At 46.1% G+C, this 15533-nt stretch overlaps 1 protein-coding gene and 2 long non-coding RNA genes across 4 annotated transcripts in view; 1 reads left to right on the top strand and 2 right to left on the bottom strand.

Moving 5' to 3' along the window:
* Positions 1-15533, top strand: part of RECQL5 (RecQ like helicase 5) — a 37549-nt gene that overhangs the window by 6457 nt on the left and 15559 nt on the right. For both annotated transcript variants that reach the window (XM_082443242.1, XM_082443241.1), the window contains exon 7: positions 8389-8468. In XM_082443242.1, the coding sequence (XP_082299368.1) occupies positions 8389-8468 (80 nt within the window). The remainder of the gene's footprint in view (positions 1-8388; positions 8469-15533) is intronic.
* On the bottom strand, positions 200-8381 carry LOC309651036. Its single transcript, XR_014257897.1, has 2 exons — positions 3684-8381; positions 200-3332 (listed from the first exon to the last, which is right to left on the bottom strand). It is a non-coding gene; the product is annotated as an uncharacterized lncRNA (long non-coding RNA).
* LOC309651031 lies at positions 11240-12389 on the bottom strand. Its single transcript, XR_014257892.1, has 3 exons — positions 12282-12389; positions 12126-12201; positions 11240-11252 (listed from the first exon to the last, which is right to left on the bottom strand). It is a non-coding gene; the product is annotated as an uncharacterized lncRNA (long non-coding RNA).

The raw sequence follows: 15533 nt of genomic DNA, 5'->3' as shown, positions 1-15533 counted from the left end.
GGCTAGAAGGTACAGCAAGGCGGGGAGTGGGCTGTAGGTGGATAGCTTATAACTAGGTTAGACTTTCTTCTTTATACTTGATTGATCTTCGTACGGTCTGTTGTGTGTGTGTTACTTTACATAGTCAAGATCAATCCTGCCTTGTTTTAAATTAGCATTGTTACATAAGCATTTCCCCATATTGTTATAAGTTCTTTGATTTTAGCCTTTTTTTTTTTTAAAAAAAAACTGGTTACATATTCCTTGTAGAGAACCTAGACACAGACTCAGGAATATAAGGGAACTTGGTGTATGATAGGTGGCATTAGAAATCAACAGGAAAAGGATGAACTATTGAATAATTGATGCTAGAAAAAGATAAAATTAGAACCCTACCTCCCATGCCATATACATATGAATTACAGGTGGATTAAAGACCTCAAAAAACTGTAAAACTAGGGAGAAAATATTTCATGGCCTTGAGGAAGGGAAGAGTATGTCAAGTTTTTTTTTTTTAATATTATTTATTTTGGCTGCACCTGTCTTAGTTGCAGCATGTGGAATCTTCATTGCGGCATGTGAGCTCTTAGTTGCGGCATGCGTGCGGGATCTAGTTCTTTGACCAGGGATCAAACCTGGGCCCCCTGCATTGGAAGCACAGAGTCTTACCCAGTGGACCACCAGGGAAGTCCCTATGTCAAGATTTTTAAAAGCAGACACCATCAAAGAAGACTTGATCTGTTTGACTAAATTCGAGCTAAAAATTTCTTTATAGTGACAGACACCATAAACAAAGTGAAAAAATGAGCCATTTGGGGATTTCATCGTGATAGACATCATTGGCTGGCTGTATAGAACTCCTGCAGGTAAAACAGTAAAAGGCAAACAGCTACATAGCAAAAAGGATGGGTTTCACAGAAGAGGAAGCCAGAATATCTAATAAACATACAAAGAGGAAAAAAAAAAAACATACAAAGAGATGCTCAGCCTCACTTAGGAATCAGGGAAATGCAAATCAGATGACAAGCTATCATTTTCTACCCATCAGACTGGCCAAAGTGTAAAACATCTTTATAGTCGCTGTTGGCAAGGATGTGGGGAGAGGGCAGCTCATGACATGGTCAGGATTATAAGCTAGAACGGCTGCTTTGAAGAGAGACGAGGTGACACGTGTACGTGGAGGGGACTGGCGCACTGCGACTCAGCAGTTCCACATCTAGGTAGACAGGGCGTCAGTGCACATGATGGACTGTATGAGGGTATAGAGCGATGTTGGCTGCAGCAACACAGTGGGGAAATCAAACTCTTCCTCTGTGGGGTGTGGGGTAAGTAAACAGTGGGCTAGTCACACAGTGGAATGGTCCAGAGCAGTTAAAAATGAAGCAGTAACTCTACATGAATCAACATGGATTAAACCCCCCCAAAACATAATGTGTGACGTTGCAAAAGGATACACATCGACTTTTCCTTATAAGAAAGATTGAACACAAGGGCTTATTCCTGATCCCCACCAAAAGCACAATAAAAGGATGAAAAGTATATAAACTCACAGTGACAAGGAGATAAGACCCCAGCAGAGAGAAATTTTAACAAATGTCTGCCTAGAAAACCCCAAAGACTCTACTAGAAATCTACTAGGATTCATAAGAAAACTTGGCAAGATGGCTGAATGTAAGAGAAACATTACTGTAAATACCTAGGAGTAGAAATGAAAACATGTTTAATTTGCAAGAATAAAACTTATAAAATACCTAGAAGTAAATGTTACTGGTTCTTATCAAGAGACTTTTTTTTAAAACCTCCCCAGTTGATGTTAATATGCAGCCAGGGATGAGAGCCACTGATTTAGATGAAGAAAACTAAAATCTCATTGAAAGAAAACAAACTCTGAACAGATACAAAAGTGATTGGGAAGTCTTAAAACTGTCTTTTCTCCTCAAAGTTAATATAAATATTTCATGAAGTCCCAATTGAAATCCCAAAAGACTTTTATTGGGAAGTAGAATCTTAGAATTTATGTGCAAGAATAAGTGCTCAAGAACAGCCAGAAAAAGTATGAAAAAGGAGAATGATGAAGGGGATGTGCTTAACCCAGCATCAGAATATGCTGTGCTGCCACCCTGATCAAATCCATGTCATACAGTAACAGTCATTGGAACAGACGAGAGAATTAGAAAATAGGTCCTAGAAAAAACAACAAATAACATACAAGGGGACTCCCACAAGGTTAACAGCTGATTTCTCAGCAGAAACTCTACAAGCCAGAAGGGAGTGGCACGATATATTTAAAGTGATGAAAGGGAAGAACCTATAACCAAGATTACTCTACCCGGTAAGGATCTCATTCAGGTTCAATGGAGAAATCAAAAGCTTTACAGACAAGCAAAAGCTAAGAGAATTCAGCACTACCAAACCAGCTCTACAACAAATGCTAAAGGAACTTCTCTAAGTGGGAAACACAAGAGAAGAAAAGGACCTACAAAAACAAACCCAAAACAATTAAGAAAATGGTAATAGGAACATACATATCGATAATTACCTTAAATGTCAATGGGTTAAATGCTCCAGCCAAAAGACACAGGCTCACTGAATGGATACAAAAACAAGACCCATATATACGCTGTCTACAAGAGACCCACTTCAGACCTAGGGACACATACAGACTGAAAGTGAGGGGATGGAAAAAGATATTCCATGCAAATGGAAATCAAAAGAAAGCTGGAGTACCGATACTCATATTAGATAAAATAGACTTTAAAGAATGTTACAAGAGACAAGGAAGGACACTGCATAATGATCAAGGGTTCAATCCAAGAAGAAGATATAACAATTATAAATATATATGTACCCAACATAGGAGCACCTCAATTCATAAGGCAAATGCTAACAGCTGTAAAAGAGGAAATCGACAGTAACACAGTAATAGTGGGGGACTTTAACACCTCACTTACACCAATGGACAGATCATCCAGACAGAAAATTAATGAGGGAACACAACCTTTAAATGACACAATAGACCAGATTTAATTTATATTTATAGGACATTCCATCCAAAAACAGCAGATTACACTTTCTTCTCAAGTGCACACAGAACATTCTCCAAGATAGATCACATCTTGGGTCACAAATCAAGCCTTGGTAAATTTAAGAAAATTGAGATCATATCAAGCATCTTTTCCGACCACAACGCTATGAGATTAGAAATCAATTACAGGGAAAAAAAAACATAAAAAACACAAACACATGGAGGCTAAACAATATGTCACTATATAACCAAGAGATCACTGAAGAAATCAGAGGAAATAAAAAAATACCTAGAAACAAATAACAATGAAAACACGATGATCAAAAACCTATGGGAGGGCTTCCCTGGTGGTGCAGTGGTTGAGAATCTGCCTGCTAATGCAGGGGACACGGGTTCGAGCCCTGGTCTGGGAAGATCCCACATGCCGTGGAGCAACTGGGCCCGTGAGCCACAACTGCTGAGCCTGTGCGTCTGGAGCCTGTGCCCTGCAACGGGGGGGGCCGTGATAGTGAGAGGCCTGCGCACCGCGATGAAGAGTGGCCCCCGCACCACGATGAAGAGTGGCCCCCGCTTGCCGCAACTGGAGAAAGCCCTCGCACGAAACGAAGACCCAACACAGCTAAAAATAAATAAATAATAAATAAATAAATGAGTAGCTATTAATTAAAAAAAAAAAAACCTATGGGATGCAGCAAAACCAGTTCTAAGAGGGAAGTTTATAGCAATACAATCCTACCTCAAGAAACAAGAAAAATCTCAAATAAACAATCTAACCTTACACCTAAAGGAACTAGAGAAAGAAGAACAAACAAAACCCAAAGTTAGTAGAAGAAAAGAAATCATAAAGATCAGAGCAGAAATAAATGAAATAGAAACAAAGAAAACAGTAGCAAAGATCAATAAAACTAAAAGGTGGTTCTTTGAGAAGATAAACAAAATTGATAAACCTTCAGCCAGACTCATCAAGAAAAAGAGGGAGAGGACTCAAATCAATAAAATTAGAAATGAGAAAGGAGAAGTTACAACAGACACTGCAGAAATACAGAGCATCATAAGAGACTACTACAAGCAACTCTATGCCAATAAAATGGACAACCTGGAAGAAATGGACAAATTCTTAGAAAGGTATAACCTTCCAAGACTGAATCAGGAAGAAACAGAAAATATGAACAGACCAATCACAAGTAATAAAATTGAAACTGTGATTAAAAATCTTCCAACAACAACAACAAAAATCTTCCCACAAACAAAAGTCCAGGACCGGATGGCTTCACAGGTGAATTCTTTCAAACATTTAGAGAAGAGCTAACACCCATCCTTCTCAAACTCTTCCAAAAAATTGCAGAGGAACACTCCCAAACTCGTTCTACGAGGCCACCATCACCCTGATACCAAAACCAGACAAAGATGTCACAAAAAAAGAAAATTACAGACCAATATCACTGATGAATATAGATGCAAAAATCCTCAACAAAATACTAGCAAACAGAATCCAGCAACACATTAAAAGGATCATACACCATGATCAAGTGGGATTTATCCCAGGGATGCAAGGATTCTTCAATATATGCAAATCAATCAATGTGATACACCATATTAACAAACTGAAGAATAAAAACCATATGATCATCTCAATAGATGCAGAAAAAGCTTTTGACAAAATTCAACACCGATTTATTATAAAAATGGTACAGATGAACTGGTTTGCAGGGCAGAAATAGAGACACAGATGTAGAGAACAAACGTATGGACACCAAGGGGGGAAAGTGGCGGGGGGGGGTGGTGGGATGAATTGGGAGATTGGGATTGACATATATACACTAATATGTATAAAATAGATAAGAACCTGCTGTATAAAAAATAAATAAATTCAAAGAACAAACAAACCAAAAAAAAAAAAAGGTCCTAGAATACATCATTTAATATTGATGAAGCTGATAATTCAGTTTAATGGGAAAAGAATGAATTGTCTAATAGCTGGTGCTGACACCACAGGAATAAAATAAAAGTGCCCCATTTGACACCTTATATAAAAGACAGATTAAGGACCTCATGTAAAAACTAAACAAAATTTAGTCCAGTGTGCCACCTAGGGCTGGAGATATGGTGAAGATATTGTTGTAATGAAAATTAAAAATCCAGAAAGCTGTCTTAAAAAACCAAATATTTGAATATATAAAAAATCTTAAGTTTCTATAAATCCTGAACCTATGGAAAAAATATACGTGGTGAAAGATACCGTAAACAAATAGACTGTAGATCTGGAAAAATATTTAATGTAAAAGGCAAACAAAAGGTTAAAGCTGAGAATAAGTAGAGAGCTTTCACCAACTGACAAGAAAAACAAAAGGATATGAAAGGAAAGTTCCCAGAAAAGCTCATCCAAATCCTCGTCCAAAGATGTTCAAATTCGGTAGTAATCAGGTAAACGAAAATTAAAGTAAAATGATTTGACACACGTGTAAAAGAGCTCAAACTCCTGTTGCTAGTGGGCATGTGAAAGAACGAGTGCCTACACTTTGCCAAGAGAAAAATGCAGTGTTACAGTCTTTTGGGGGGAAGCAATCTAGCAATATCTATTTAAATTTTAAAATACAGATACCCTTTGACCTAGATATCCTATTTCTGGAACCAAATCGCCTGAAATAAGAGTGGCAGTGGGGACTTGCCTGGGGGCGCAGTGGTTAAGAATCCACCTGCCAATGCAGGGGACACGGGTTCAATCCCTGGTCCGGATAGATCCCACATGCCACGGAGTAACTAAGCCCGTGAGCCACAGCTACTGAGCCCGCGCACCCTAGAGCCTGTGCTCCGCAACAAGAGAAGCCACCGCAATGAGAAGCCAGCCCACCTCAACGAGGAGTAGCCCGCACTCGCTGCAACTCGAGAAAGCCTGCACGCAGCAAAGAAGACCAAAAAATGCAGCCAAAAATAAATAAGTAAATAAAAGTGGCAGTGCGTAAGCTCATGTGCTCAAGGGCTTGAATGGTAGAATTGATCATGAGGACAGAAAATCGGAAACAAACTAAATATCCAGCAATGGGGAGTGAAGAAGAAATGATAGTAAATACTCCCCATAGAGTAATAGGCATAGCTGGGGGCCCAGGAAGTCTCGTATCTTCCTTTTTATAAAAAGCATATTTATTACTGTTTGACTTTATAGGTTTGCTGTATTGAAATGTAAGTTCCATGACAGCAGGAACCTTTCTGTAGCTGTAATTAATGCCTAGCTCAGTGCTGGGAATGTAGTTAAGTGCTTAATAAGTGTTTATTGAATAAATGAGTAAATTTGAATGACGGGAGAGAAGGTGGATGCAAGTAGCGATTGGGAACGAAGGGGCCTTGCGAGGACCAAGGATGATAGTTTGCCATGACCTAAGGGAGTGTGATGAACTTGTCTGAAGTTCTAATTAGACAAGGAAAAGATTTCGGTAAGGTGATTAGGTATAAGGTATTTATTTAAAACCTACTAACACAGTGAATTACAAGAGCTCACACTGGGCTCATCATTGAGACATTTGAGATCATTTGAGATAAAGAGATGATCCAGGGGCTTCCCTGGTGGCGCAGTGGTTAAGAATCCACCTGCCAATGCAGGGGACACAGGTTCAAGCCCTGGTCCGGGAAGATCCCACATGCCGCAGAGCGACTAAGCCCGTGCGCCACAACTACTGAGCCTGCGTGCCACAACTACTGAAGCCCATGTGCCTAGAGCCTGTGCTCTGCAACAAGAGAAGCCACCACAATGAAAAGCCCGTGCACTGCAATGAAAGGTAGCCCCCGCTCACTGCAACTAGAGAAAGCCTGTGCACAGCAATGAAGACCCAACGCAGTGAAAAAAAATTTTTTTTAATAAAAAATAAATAAAAAAGAGATGATCCAGAAAGCTTCCAGAGAGTGTTACATGGAGGACGGGGAGTCCAAAGAGCACCAGTTTTCACCATTGTAATACTGGAAACGAGAAACAGTGCTTCCAAATGCTAAATAAACCATCCAATCTAGAACTTCCTACCCAGCCAACCAGTTAGTGTGAAAGTAGGATAAAGACATTTTCAGACAGACGATTTCAAGAAACTTTCTCCTTTGGAGAAGCTACTAAAGGATGTTCTCCACTGCAGAGGCAGTCAACTAGGAAAGGAAGATGGAGACCTGACCCAGGAGCGAGGCAAAGGGAGTGTCCTAGGACGAGAGCGAAGGGTAGTCTCAGCTGTGCACCAGGCCTGGCGAGCAGAGGCCCAGGTCGAACACGGGGACGGAAGACACCAGGAAGGATGTTTCCAAAGATAAAACTGGACCTTGCCATCATTGGCCCCCTCCTTACCGAAGTGAATTTTTCATTACATCAGAACATTTGGGCGGGTATTCGTGATGCACTGAAATCTAAGGAAATGAAAAAACAGGTCAGCTGTTAATTTCAGGAGAAACAATGTTGTGGAAGGACATGTGATCATGGGAAATAGTAAAAATATAATCACGTGGTTAGCTCTGAAGAATCACCTTAAGGGAAATTGTGATGTAATAAGAAATCGTGATATAAATGTATTGGGAGAATGGAAGTAGAGGAAGTATGTGTATTTGTGTGTTCGGGAGATGGGAACCATTCAACTTCCAGAAGCAGAAAGGCAATAGAGAATGTCCTGGGTATTAGTGTCTGCTGTATTTTCTTGGCTCTTCTGTATTTTAAAATTTTTCACAATTTTTTTTTTAAGATTTTTTTTTTGATGTGGACCATTTTTAAAGTCTTTATTGAATTTGTTACAATATTGCTTCTGTTTTACGTTTTGCTGTTTTGGTTGCGAGGCATGTGGGATCTTAGCTCCCCAACCAGGGATCAAACCCGCAACCGCTGCATTGAAAGGCGAAGTCTTAACCACTGGACGGCCAGGGAAGTCCCTTCACAATTTTTTAAAAGGAAAATTTAACAAATAGCCATGTACCAAAAGGCAAATAATGCATAATCCCAACACTCAGAAGTAATGACTGTCAACATTTAGTGTATGTCCTTCCACACATACAGAGGTTAGTATGTTCCTTCACACACTCGTATATATATTTAACTCCTATTAAATTAGGTCATATTATACAGTGATTCCCAAATGCCATTCCCCAGGCCCTTTGCATGAGAATCACCTGAGCAGCTTTTTGAAAATATAAACTCCCTGGAGCTCCAGGTTCAGAAAGTTCAATTCAGTAGTCTTGCTGAATGGGGCCTCAGGTCTTTTAAAGTTACCCAGGTGATTCCGATGCATGGTCAGGTGTGGGGACTCTGTTTTGTGAATGGCTTTATTAGTGTCATTTGATATTTTTCTCTCTCACCATTTGTTGGGCTACAGGGTAGTCCAACTATGTAAGACTTTTACTGAATGGTTGTTTCTTGTCTACAGGAAAAGAGAGGGAACAAAGCATCCGATAAAGCTGCTGTCTTGGCCTTTGATGCCCTGGTGGCCTTCTGTGAAGAATCGGGGTGAGTGACTTATCTCGTGTGTGGAAACAAGTGTTAGTGAGATCTTTTCCTCTCCCAGCACCGCTAGTTAACCAGCTAACATAGGGCAGTTCTTGGGCCACCAATGGACCCCTGCCTGCTGAAAGCCATCGTGTGGGAATATCTCCTGTCGGAGCGTGGACGTTGGTGCCCTCCCGCCTTTCTGTGGAAGGCTCCAGAAACTCTGGCGCTGTGAGGATTCGCTGAGTATTTTGGGTGCTCATCCACCCATGCCACTCCACCCACTTCTGGAGTGGCTGGCACCATGGGTGCCTCAGTTCCGAGAGATGTGACCAGCTCTGAGCCATTGGCATTGTGGTCATCACATGCCACTGAGCTGTACCACTGGCTTCACTTGTGGAGTAGTCACTCTCATCCCAGACCCAAACAGAGACATGTGGCCCGGCTTATGTCTTGGGAGGGCAGGGGCGGTAATGTGCTTGGAGAGAAATCAACTTTTCTAACAACACCAGCCTGCCTACTTGGAACCCACTTAGCTATTTGATCTGCATCTGCTGACGGTGGGGGCCATGAAAGAGCCTGATAGCTGCTCAGCGACAGGCAGACTGTGGCAGGGAGAGCCCTGGGCACGAGCAGCTGTGGGCGCACTGCGTGAGGGACATCCAGAGCATTCTGGACAAGCTGGGAGCACTTGCATTTGTGTAGCCCTTTGCTCGAAAAACCTCTTTGATTTCTCTGCTCTCACTGGTCAGATCTCGTTGGACAACCCTGTAAGGTAGATGAGGCAGAATTGATTGCTTCAGACTTAAGAGATGAACAGACCACTGTCCAGAGAGGTTGTGGTTGGGAGTTCCCTGGCGGTCCAGTGGTTAGGACTCGGTGCTTTCACTGCCGAGGGCCGGGGTTCAATCCCTAGTCGGGGAACTAAGATCCCTCACGGATGCCACTAATCCCCCATTTCCCAATTTTCAGTGATATGCACATTTTCATACACACATGCCATCTTGGTTTTTGCAAGACTGGATTCTTGAAGCATGGAGTTGATTAGGTGCCTGGCACTGGCGGTGCCCACCAGATGTTTGGGGCTTTCTTCTGGAAACCAGAGAGGCACTTATTTGGGCCATGTGTTCTGATTCCCGCCCCCTCCTATTCACCAGGTCGGTGGCTCCTAGGCTGAATTCAGGAGCCTATTTCCTTCTCCAAGACGCCATGTCTCATTTGGCCTCTGTGGCAAGACCACACCCAGCAGAGGTGGTTGGCACCCTTGCCCGCAGCCATTGCAACCAGAGCCCTTTTCAGGCACTAACATAGTGAGTTGCTAAATCAGGCCTTCTTTGGTCCCTTGAGTCAAGCGCTTCTCATGAAAGGGCTCAGCGTCCTTGCTAGCTGTCAGAGTCCCCTCTGCTGGAAGTCACCCTGGCCGGGGTCTTGTTTGGGGTGAGTCTGAGGCTCTGGGGAGCTGTCTGGAAGCTTAGCTCTGCCGTATCCCTCTGGGCTGCAGCAACTCGCCAGGCAAGAGGACAGGTCCTCCCAGGGCCCTCTGCTTTCTGTCTCATACCAGAGAGCTGGGGCCTGTTAGGGTGTCAGGGGTCCGGGCATCGGTGGGCCTCCTGTTGCCCCGTGTGCAGCCTCATCTCTTCTATCTCATTTGCTACACACAAGGGTGTCAGATTCCAGGACTTCCAGGCCCTGGGACGGAGTGAGCACGGCTGGTGTGGCTGGATTTGAAATTGCTCTTTGAGTAAAAAGGAATGTTTCTTCATTGCTTAAATGGTATATAGCACGAAGGCACAGCCCCTTCCTCACCAGATACTTGCCCCTTTTCTAAGAATAGCCTGGTTTGAGGTTGATGGTGAAGCAGCTGTTTGCAAAGGGAGGGCACTTGGCAGCGAGGGACAGGCCTGCTTGGTGGCTTTGGCAGAGGCGGGGACACTTCTACAAGGGCTGCGTTGTAGGGTCTGGGGTGCATGGGGGCTGGAGGACCCTGTGGGGGATACCTGGGCATCTCTGGGACCAAGGGAAAAGACACTTGGGTCACATGAATGAGGCCAGCGTGGGGCGTCCAGTTGGCTTCCTCTCCTTTGCGTGCAGCTACTTTCTCTGAGTGTGGCCATGAAATGCATTTGATTATTTATGACAGGGCCAAATTTACCTTTGCGTGTAAAAAGGAACAGTAATTAGGTTCAAAGCAACCTTCCTCCAGCCTAGAGGCCTCTGGACCCTGTCTGAGATGGGCAAAACAGCTTTGGTTTAGGCCTAGATTGTACTGGGCTCTGTCATCTCCTGGGGTCTCCAGGCTGGGGGAGCCAACGGCCCAGCATTCCTCTGTTTATCCATTCGTTTGCTCATTTGTTCATTCATTCATTTATTCAACCAGCAAATATTGATTGATACTGACTCTGTGCGAGGGCACATCAGAAAAGGGGGTACAATGGGGAACAGAAAGAGACCCAGCCCCTGCTTTTTGTTGCTTGGACCAGTGGGGAAGACAGGCACTTATCAGATAATCACATGAAAAATGTATAATTCCAGACTGTTAAAAGGGCTTTGGAGAAAAGGTACATGGTGTTTTGAGAGTGTATTAACAGTGGCCCCCTTCTTGGCCCGCAGAAAGTCAGGTCACGACTCTTCACACTGGTTGACCCTATCAAGTGGGGGGAGTAAACCAAACACAATAGCAAACAAGATGAGAAACAGGACCATAATGATGAACAAGCAGATCACTACCAGGCCCCCCTGGTCCAAGGGGTTCTGCCAGAACTCATCCTTCCAGGCGCGTTTTGTTAGTAGTCTGTCCATGTGAACCTGGAAAAGTGGGGACAGAGGCCCTGAGTGCAGGGGCTTCTCCAAAGCCCTGTCCCAGGTGCTACTCCCTGCCCCCAGCTTCACCCTCTGGTGCGATCTCAGAGAACGGCGGCCACCTCTGCAGCTAGCGGGCATTGAAGGGATGGTGGGTCATTGGGCTCGATGCCTCCAGCAAGCAACAAATGAGCTTTCTTCCTCCGTAGAAGCAAAAGCAGGGACTGGCACCAAGAGGCGGTGGGGGGGGGGGGCCCTTGAGTTCTTCCTGGAGGCTGCCTCTGGCTTCTCCAGTCCTTTCCTGAACAGCCCTGCTGTGAGCAGGACTTTCTCTCCCATCCCTGAGAACCGCTCAGCCAGAATCTAAAAAGCAGCACTACAGACCCTTCCTGGGTTTCCTGCCTCGGTTGCCAAACATTTAGGAAGCATTTTGAGAGATCAGCACAGGAGCCCAGGAGTGGATGGTCTCAAGCTGAGGCCTCTGTAGGCTTCCTTAGAGGCAGGTGAAAACAGAAGGACTAACTAATCTTGAAACACAGCTGAGATGGGCAGGCTGTGCGTCTGTAGCCAGTTGCAGGGAGTAAAGGCAGAGAAGGAAGGAGCCATTACCTGGGCCTGCTGTTTATACTCCTGTGTCCTAAGAGAGGGCAGGCGGATCAGGGTAATCCTTCAGGCCCCACGCTTTGTGGGGCCTGAGCTGAAGAAGCCGCCAGGTGACCAGAGCTGCACCGTGACTCAGAGAAGCAACTCTTGGGAGGAAAAGGTGGCCGCATTGCTGATTGCCCCTGACCAGACCTGCTTGCTGTCACCAGAGCAAACAAAGGTGGGCTAGGGCCCGTTGCCTAGCAACCGCGTTCTCTTTCAGCCTTTCACACTTACCCCCTCCGCCGCGTTCTGCCCTCTTGTGATGCTGTTTTGGGGGGCTGCTCAGGGCGCGGGGGTTGAGGTGTCCTGGCTGAGAGAGGTCAGACTTGGGGTGGGTGGGGGAAGAGACTGGATCCGGGGCCCTTGCCCCAGGCCTCCCGTCCACCTCACCTGTGGCTGGGTCCTGCCCCTCCTCTCAATCCGGATGACCCGTCTACTGAAAGGACCTGCCCAGAGCTCGGGAGGCCCCAGGGCTGGGGCTGCCACGCATGGCCGCTCACTTCCTGTGGCGCCGGGTTGATGATTAACCACAGGTCCAGCTGGCACCTCCTGGAACCAGCATGTGGGTGTTTATCACCATTGAGGCCCCGGGTTCCTGTGGAGGCCCAGCTTCTCCCTTGGTGTTTTTGTGTGCCGCTTAGGCCCGGCCACAGCTGCTTCGTGTGGGTTCCCACCCCCTGGTGTGATGGGGCAGCTGGGAAGCAGGAGTGGGGCCTGTGCCCCTGCTCGTGGAACCTGGTGGCTGCCATTCCCTCCTTGAAAGACAGGAGTCGAGTGCCCACGGTGGCCAGGAACTGCGCCAGGTGCTGCGTGTCCAGTCGTGAGCGAGAGAGGCAGGCCCTGCCCTCCCAGGGGTTACATTCTAGGGTACCGGTCCTCAACCCTGCCTGTTCCAATCATCTGGGAGCTTTTCTGAACGCCAGTGCCCAGGCCCCACCTGGTAGCACAGAGATCAGCCTCTGGGCTTGTCAGAGCCCTGTGCTTGGTAAAGCTCGTCGGGTGATTCTCCTTTTTTTTGTTAATTTAATGTTTTCTTTTTTTTTTAATTTATTTAATTTATTATTTTAATTTTTGGCTGCGTTGGGTCTTCGTTGCTGCACGCGGGCTTTCTCTAGTTGCGGGGAGTGGGAGCTACTCTTCGTTGCGGTGCGCGGGCTTCTCGTTGCGGTGGCTTCTCGTTGCGGAGCACGGACTCTAGGCACGCAGGCTCTAGAGCGCAGGCTCAGTAGTTGTGGCACGTGGGCTTAGTTGCTCCGCGGCATGTGGGATCTTCCTGGACCAGGGCTCAAACATGTGTCCCCGGCATTGGCAGGCGGATTCTTAACCACTGCGGCACCAGGGAAGCCATCATCGTGTGATTCTGACATGCAGCCGGGGCTGGAGGAGATGATGGGCAAGTTCCGTGAAGTCCTTCTTAACTCTCCTGGCTTAATTGACCTTGGCTTACCTGCCGCTTTGCATTTCCTTCTGTAAAACACTCTGACTAATGCCCTTGGTCTGCCGAATGCTCAGAGCCAGCAGGCTGGTCTCAGCACATCCTCGGACTTCTGCTCCATTAGCTTAGTTGGATGCTTATTAAGCGTCAGCTGCTTGTTCCCAAACCTGTTTTGTGGCAGTTGTACTTGTTATTGTAATTACATAATTGCACTTAACATTACATAAAAGTGAAGTAGTGATAAAAGCTGAAACCCCAGTTTTACAACTGGGGAACAGGCACAGAGAGGTTAAGTAACTTACCCAAGGTCACACAGCTAAGAAGTTACTGCTTTGGGGTTTGGACCCAGCTGTTCCTGTCAAAAATAGATGTGGACAAGACAACTGTCAACATTTCCTAAAAATGCAGAAGTATTTCACACTCAGGTTTCCTTGCAGATGTCTTCAAGTTCTTATTCCGCCTTAAAGAAATCAAAATTAGCAAACAGGCAATTCAGGAACTCTGGTCAGCAAACCCACACTAGGAGAAAAGACCTCGGCCCTGCATCAGAAAGATTGGCCAAGGAATGTGCATCTGTATGTTTCCATTTCAAATGAGAGGTGTAGAGAACGTATGTCTCGGGTACACAAACGTTGCTTTAATTGACTTTTTCAATTAACTGCTGGCCCTGATCGGAAAATTCTTCTGAAATGATCACCACAAAGGGAATGATGTGATGGGAAGAGGTAGAGAATGCTGGTGGTGCCCATGGCATAGCCTGGCCCGGGGCCTGAGGGGACTCCCCCGGGAGGAGCGATGTTGAAGTTGAGATGGGAAGCCGATGTAAGAGTTAGAATGAGGAGACAGGGTTCCAGGGTAGGCAGCCGGTTCCCAAGGAGAGCGAGGAGACTTTTCCTAAGGACAAAATTAATTTGTCTTCAGTTTTATTTTTTTTTTAACTTTTATTTTTTAAATTATTATTTTGTTATTGCTGCGCGGCTTGAGGGATCTCAGTTCCCTGACCAGGGATTGAACCCGGGCCACGGCAGTGGAAGCCCAGAATCCTAACCACTAGGCCACCAGGGAACTCCCTGTCCTCAGTTTTTTATGGTCTGCAATTTGTTATTACCCACAAGCAAATATGTCGTCTTGAAGATTGTTATCTGTAGATTGCTTTCAAATGTTAATGTTTGGGAAAACAGGAGAAAACTGTTTTGTCTGCTCTGCCAAGTTTTGCTAATAAGATTCTTGCACCGGTGGCTTTACTGTAGATTCTAATAAGGCGTAACATATGGACAGTAAACTGCACAGATCTGAAGTGTAGAGTGAAACCCTTGTGAGGGACCGAGAGACCACAGTCGTGGTCAGTGGTGGAGCAGAGGCCACGGGCGGGAAGGCGTGATGAGGCCGGGGAGATCAGCGCCGAGACCGGCTGGGACGCTGCGGCAGGGACCTCAGGCAGACGCTGCTGGCGGCTTGGTCCAGGGTGGCATGGCGGTGGGAACAGAGAGGTGTGGCAGCCAGAGTCAGCCAGATGTTCTCTGGGGCTCAGACGGCCTGATGGCCACCCCTTCCATGGTCACCACCTGCCTTGCTGTACCTGTTTATTCTTTGCCATGATGGGGGAATTGCTGCCTCCTGTCGATGCCCATCTTCCCAGAGGACCAGCCAGAGTACGTCAGGCTGCTCTTGCGCTGGAGCAGATCTGGTTGGTTGAGCCGAGTGGGATCGGAGCCTGCCTGGGACCTGGCGTGACAGCTTCAGGGGAGCCATTGGTGGTGGGTCTCAGCGTGCCCCCGTAAGCCCTCCAAGGGGAGGGACAGAATCTTATTTGGAGTCAGCAGTTAAGTACTGCCTGGCCTGGAGGAGGAAAATGGGAATGAACCTCCTGTCAACCTGTCGGTGCCCAGGTCTGCCGACTTCTTGGCAGCTGGACCAGGGAGCCTGAATCTTTTCTAGAAAAGAGGCTCGGCCTCACCCACAGTGAGGAAGGCTGTTCTTGGTGCTGACGTAACTCCCTTAAGGAAAAGTCACACGAGGATCTGGCTGCTGCGCCGTGGAGCGTCTCCTGAACAGAGGGCTTCCTGGGGACCCTCCAGCTGTTGGCGGGCTTCCTGGGGACCCTCCAGCTGTTGGCGCTGGGACTGGAAAGGGCGGGGCTTCACATCCTCCCACCCTCCCTCTGTTTTTCTTCTGGGAGGGAGGGCCCCAGAGTTTGGGGTGTGGCT

Source organism: Balaenoptera physalus (assembly GCF_965194825.1).
Source record: "Balaenoptera physalus genome assembly, chromosome: 20".
NCBI lineage: Eukaryota > Metazoa > Chordata > Mammalia > Artiodactyla > Balaenopteridae > Balaenoptera > Balaenoptera physalus.
The sequence above is the reverse complement of the archived record's forward strand: the minus strand, read 5'-3'. Positions and strand labels throughout refer to the sequence as shown.